Raw genomic sequence first — 6000 nt, 5'->3', positions numbered from 1 at the left:
GTGAGCGGCTGGAGGGACCTTGGTAGCCTTGGCGACCGACAGTAGGGCGGCGAGGCGGTATACTAGGGGACGGAGTCTGCTCTGTGATTGGCTTGCGGAATGTTGTTTCTTGTTAGCGTCGGACGTGTTCGTACAGCCAGGAGTGTCACCGTGTTAAACGCAGCATTGTCACGTCAGAACTCACACTGGTAAGTGAAAGTCGGCGTATCTACCAAGGTCTTTTCACTCAGAATCAGAATCAGAATGAGTATAAGTTGTTTGCGGGAGAGAAACTTGGCAAAGTTTACTGTGAATGCTGTGGCATACACTACCGTATCGACCTCATACATACATTCCCGGATGCCATAGTCCCTTTACTTAAAAGCATGATACAGACATTTCGCTAGTAATGGTTTATTTAATAATAAATATTTTTCCGCTAGAAATAAAATTTAGATATAATTTTCTGGTCTCAACAATTTCATGATCCGCAATACGTCAGTGTATGCTCTCAAAGTAACGTATTAAGTTGGATGCCTTGAATTTGGCGCTCTCCTCGTCATTTTCCGCCGTGGAACTGTCGGCCGTAGCGCCTGTAGCGCCATGTTCTTTCTCCTCGCAGTCCGATACCTCGGAGCTCAACAACGATTCGGTCCTGGCAGACGCGTTCCCAGAATCGGGAAATGACCCGAAGCTCCCTGCAGATTCTGGTCGCTCGTCCGCTGGGGCATCCTCGATTATACCGGCGTCATCGTCCTCCTCGCCCACAGGCTGGTCATGAGGCGGAGGAGGCGTGGCCTTCCTTTCGTCGCCCGCTACGTTCGCATCTGAACACGTGTGACTATTGTAGGATCGCCAAGAGTGAGTCGAAGCCCTACACATGGCTTCTGACCTGCCCACTGGATCGCTGTCAAAGGAGTACCAGGACGTAATGGACTCGTTGACGTTCTCGTCTATATTTGAGTTTGGTTCTCCTCCACGCACTCCTTCGGTCATAAGCTCGCTGGCGTCGGTTGGTACCGTCGACGAATCAAGTTTGACCATGCTATCGTTACTCGAAGAGGAGGAGGATGCGATGTAGAAATCCTCTTCACGTCGGTAGTAACGTCTTACACGGCGCTTAGCCTTCTCCCCAGGTGTCGGTGAGACGAGTTGGTCCGATTTCTCGATAACTTCTAGGACAGGCCTGTCCTTTATCTCTTGCTGGGCTAGGTCGCGACGCGTCTTCAGGGTGTCTTTCAAAGGTGCTGTTTCGTGGAAGGGTCTCATCCCTGCAAGAACACCACTTTGATTTTCTATTGTAGCTACTGTAGCCCCAATAGATCCACCGCGGTGGAGCAAACGCTTCGTAAAGTGCTCTGTATTCGCTTCCCTCTTCTCCTCAACTCTTGGCGTCGCCACGTTGTCATTTACGCAAACATGACCTCCTCCTTCTGCTGGTTCGTCTCGTTGATGAGCTTGCTTAGAGCTGCTTATCACAATCTGCGTGATCTTGGAAAGCTTCCTGGCACACTGAACGTCTCCGTCGCTTGCGCTCTCGTCGTTTTCTGAAGCCTTTGGTGCGGGCGATACCTGTGACATGCGCGAGGGCTTCTTCAGTGTCATCCCTGCGATCTGCGATTTGACCTTGCTGAAATTGAGCTGAGAGGGCGAGTACGCAGGTGGCAGTGTCGACTTGGAGCCTTTCGTCTGAATAACTCTCGCAGGCTTATCCGTTTGGGATGTCCGTGTGTTGTTCTGATGGAGTTGAAGTTTCGAGCACGACGCTCCTTTCCGTTCAAGGGTGGTTCCGAGAGAAGCGCGGACTTTTTCTTTGAAGTACAACATTTCGTCCGAACTAGACAGGGGTCTTGGTGTCTTCTCTACCTTTTCTGGTGACCCGCAGATTTCTTTGTTGTTTGAACTGGAAGGAACAACGGTTGTGATCCCATCGCTCGCCTTTCCCTTCATGCAACCTTCGGAGATTGCGTCGGACTGAATCTTCGCATTTGTCTTTTTAAGCTCGAACCCTGACCGGACCGTTCCCAGAACTTGATATCGAACAGTAATGTTTTGCGTGGCTTCCAGTAACACTGATATCTTCTTCTTGACTTGCTTGTCCCGCTCCGCGTCCGCTGCTGCATGTTCAGCTGGCTTGGGGATGTCCATCACCAAACTTTTCTCAGTAAACGTCGAATTCCTCAACCTGCCTTTCTTTAGCAATTCGCTTACCATGTAACCTTCATCCAGATCAGACTCGTTGTTGAGCAATTTCAGAAAACCTGGATCTAGACCAAGCTCTGCGCCTGCCGGTCCAGCGGATAAGGGCAGTCGTGGCTTCTCGCTGTCTTCTGGCAGATGTTTATGTGCAATTGGCGACGGACTCGATGTCAGTGCCATCCTGTTGTTGACTTCGTCATCCCCACGGTCTTCGACGAGCCGGGACGACGCGCGTTCGTTGTAGCACTGTTCGGGGTCTTCGCCCCTTGTAGTGGCCAGGAAATCTGGTTCGACAAGCTGGCTGGGCTTCTTTTCAATGGGAGGCTGGTCCCCCTCAGTGAGTATTAAGGCGGCAGGGGAAGCACCCTCGGCACCACAAGGCGGCATGCACTGGGCATCTCCAACTTGACACGCTACCATTTCACCGTGGTCGTCCATCGTAGGGGAGGAGGACTGGGCGACACAGGGTGCGGACACCTAAACGGGCACCCTGAGGAATGATTGTGGAATCATGTAAGACCACTTCCGTTAGAAAAAGCGACAATACTGAAAGACACTCTCGAGAACAGTTCCATGAGGGAATTATATGCGCAATACTCAGCATGTGAAAAGACGTCTTCAACACCGTCATACTACCTAGACTGATACTTGAAATGTACAATTTGTGCCACGAAGCAAACCGATGCTTTACTGGTCCCTTGTCGGTGCTAACGATACACGCGTCCATCAAGATCAAGTAAGGCATCACAAGGTCGTAAGCCACTGGGAAGCTTGGTGATACCACATCAGCAGTTCCGTCACTTCGAACTCTCCTACAGTTCGGCACTTGGTTATATATATTATTTGATTCCAGAATTGGGACATTAAGCTCAATGCCATACACGAAGTAAATAAAGCACAGAACAATATGCGACAACACTTCATATAGTTCCATTAATGCTTCATCACACAGATCCCTACAGTGCCAATACTAGAGAAGCACTTGAAACACTCGTGGCGTCTGTACTCGCCTTTACTGTATCGAAATACCGAAGTACCGAGTCGAAATAAACATGCTACTGTTTCGAACTAGGAGATATAGTCCTAACCTATGCCGTCAGTGGAGAACGATGCAAGCTAAATGAAATACAATTTTGACAAATATGTAATAGTAATCTCCTCCAAAACAGCTTACCTAAGCAGGCGCAGCAGAGCTATAAGTGTGGGAAGAAATTTTGATATTTACATTTCTGTGAATGCACGTTCCCGTCCCTGCCTTTCGAGCACGCGATGCTCAAGCTCGCGCGTTTCTGCAGTGCCGTCCTTATGAACTGTTTCTGCGATAATGTCGCTAGTCTCTTGTATGAGGCCCACACCACTGATACCATGAGGTTCATCATTTTAGTTAACAGCACTCCTGTATGAAACGATGTGCGTCGCTAGCGCTTCATCAAGGAGGCAATAAGTAGACTAGGCATTGGCTACAGGTTCAGGTTTACGTACGCCTAGACTTGACCGTGTGATCCATAGGTGGCGCAGCTGAGTGCATAATTTCCTCGCATTCTTTCCTGAGGAAGTGAAAATTATCCTTTACAACATGCAACGTGTTTCTCTTGAACTGATAAGTTTCATCACAAAAAACGAAGAAACAGCGAAGAGCTATCGCGGTTGATGTTAGTCGAGTGTTGCCGATGCATAGTGTACTGGTGGGTGAGATTCGGGGGGTCGGACTCGCTCGGGAAAGCGTGACCACAAGGGAGCAGCCATCCGTTGGTCTTGGGAGGCGTTGCCTTCCGTTGGCTGCTTCATTCCGCTAAACTTGACGCTCTCCTTTTCCTAAATTCATCACTTGCTACCTAAATTCGGCGTACTACGTACGTATCTCATATATATTTGTTAAACAAATAAGCAGTGAATATTTTGCCACTACATCACTTGGTTGTGTGCTGTCGTTCGTTCGTCACTTTATTTTCACTAAACTCGACAGAGCAGAGCATGGAATGGCGGAAGGTGGTTTCGTTTTTGCCATTTCCGATTCCCGTTGATTCGCAGAGTAGCACGAAGATGACGGTTGACTGTGTGTATTCATCTTTGAATTTCTGTTGCTTCCGCAAATACATGCCTACATTCGTTACGATGGGTAACGATTTATTGATTGCATTGGCAAACCATACAAACGCAAGCAACTTCAACACTTCATAGGCGGTAAGCATGTTCATCCTTGTCGGTGGAAAGCAAAGGGTTAGCGGTGTCCGCAGGTAATTGCACAGATAAAATATGATTCACATTTGATATGACAACGTTTATCTTGTGATAACGATAGCACTACTGAGTTCTGCACGCACCCAAAAGGTTCGTACGTACTCAACTCTGTGACACGGCTTGCCTCGCTTCCTTCGCCTACGGCGTTCCTACCATCATATGCCTCCATCGGCCCGTTTCCCCCGTTTGTTATCCCACGTGACAGCGCAGGGTTGGCAACAACCGGAGCAGCTGCGCTGTAGTTAGGGAGCAAAAATTCGTCCACTAACACTGTCCATGACCAACGGATGACTTCCCCCGGGCAGTCGCGCTCGGGGATACGAGAATCCCATTAACGGCGCGCCAAGTACGTTCTCTAGAGTCTTCCTATATTAAAGGTCAGCTCCGGAGGAAACTCACTGTCGCAAATTATAACAAAAACTAGCAGGCACAAAGTTTGATGCCTACTGAATGTACTTCCAAAATAGTTTGGTCGAAATCCGTTTTATGGTTTGTCGTCCGATCGTTCACTTGAACAGCTGACGTCACGCTTAGCGTTGGCCTTGGCTCTTCTTGGCTTGTTTATTGGATCGCAGTTTCGCAATCGCCAGCAATCGTCACTCGTCAGGCTGAAAGCGAAACCGAGAGTCGCCTGTACGGGCACCATTCCCTGCGTCTTAATTTGGTCATCTTTTTGTTTTTCCTCCGGCTGGTCAGTACACGCAACTTCGTCTAAGTTGTCGCTTTGTGAGAGATGCAGCGTGAGTGAATTGTGAGGATGCCGTGCTTCTCGCACTACGAGCAGGTACGCTAATAACAAAGATGTTTCGTACCAAGTTCCCAGTTGATTTTGTGTGTGATTGGGTGGTACGAAACCAGTGGTTGACTGCTCTGAACTTATCAAGGCAACTGTCGTGTGTGCTCGAAGCATTTTGCATCAGAACGTTACGAGATCGTTTACCTGAAGGCCGATTTGGACTGGAAAAGTCGCTGAAAAGGGATGCGGCACCTGCCTCGTTCGACGACAACAAAGAGGATAGCACCAAAGGACCGAGGTTGCAGGTAAGTGTCCGCACGAACTTGCACTATGGCTTGCACACAATGTAATGTGAACGACAAATATATGGGGCTACTAGCCCTATAGTCCGTGGATGTATGTAGAACTACGCAGTTTCTCAGAGAAGCTGGTTGCGAAATTACATGAGTTTGGAGAAGTCTGAGGCTTGGGCACAGGCAAGACAAAACAGTCAGAGCAGCTGAAATCAGCAACGACTTAGGAGTTCCTGTTTTGAGACATTCTTGTCTGTCTGGACTTCTGTATCATCACCCTCAGCCTTTTCCCAACCATAGAACTACCCCATATCCCACATACATGGTAGCATGTTGTTGTTCCTCTTTAAAAGCCAGGCTGTGTCTGTGAGTGCTGTGTATTCAAGTTGTAATGTAAAGTTATTACGTGCCACAAATTCCGTTGTGTTCTTCTATACTACTGAAACTGACTCCATCAACCGCAGGCCTTTAAAACGTGCTCGAGTACCTTCACCAGCAAGGAATGACGGTCAGCATGCCCATTACAGATTGGCACAAATAAGTGAAGTCTAG

At 48.5% G+C, this 6000-nt stretch overlaps 1 protein-coding gene across 2 annotated transcripts; it reads right to left on the bottom strand.

Annotated features, from left to right (window-relative positions):
- Nucleotides 1-377: 377 nt before the first annotated feature.
- LOC135399627 (uncharacterized) lies at nucleotides 378-3501 on the bottom strand. Of its 2 annotated transcripts, none has more exons than XM_064631351.1 (2): nucleotides 3404-3501; nucleotides 378-2668 (listed from the first exon to the last, which is right to left on the bottom strand). In XM_064631351.1, the coding sequence occupies exon 2, from the start codon at nucleotides 2614-2616 to the stop codon at nucleotides 478-480; it is 2139 nt and encodes a 712-aa protein (XP_064487421.1). In that variant the 5' UTR covers nucleotides 2617-2668; nucleotides 3404-3501; the 3' UTR covers nucleotides 378-477. The 2 variants fall into 2 exon arrangements, with proteins under 2 accessions (XP_064487421.1, XP_064487419.1); XM_064631349.1 differs by having other exon boundaries at nucleotides 3353-3491.
- Between the last annotated feature and the right edge of the window lie 2499 nt (nucleotides 3502-6000).

This window comes from Ornithodoros turicata, chromosome 7, assembly GCF_037126465.1.
Source record: "Ornithodoros turicata isolate Travis chromosome 7, ASM3712646v1, whole genome shotgun sequence".
NCBI classification, from domain to species: Eukaryota; Metazoa; Arthropoda; class Arachnida; order Ixodida; family Argasidae; genus Ornithodoros; species Ornithodoros turicata.
The sequence above is the reverse complement of the archived record's forward strand: the minus strand, read 5'-3'. Positions and strand labels throughout refer to the sequence as shown.

Excerpts from the sequence above, each read along its gene's own strand:
- LOC135399627 (XM_064631351.1), bottom strand. The coding sequence starts at position 2,616 with ATGGACGACCACGGTGAAATGGTAGCGTGTCAAGTTGGAGATGCCCAG.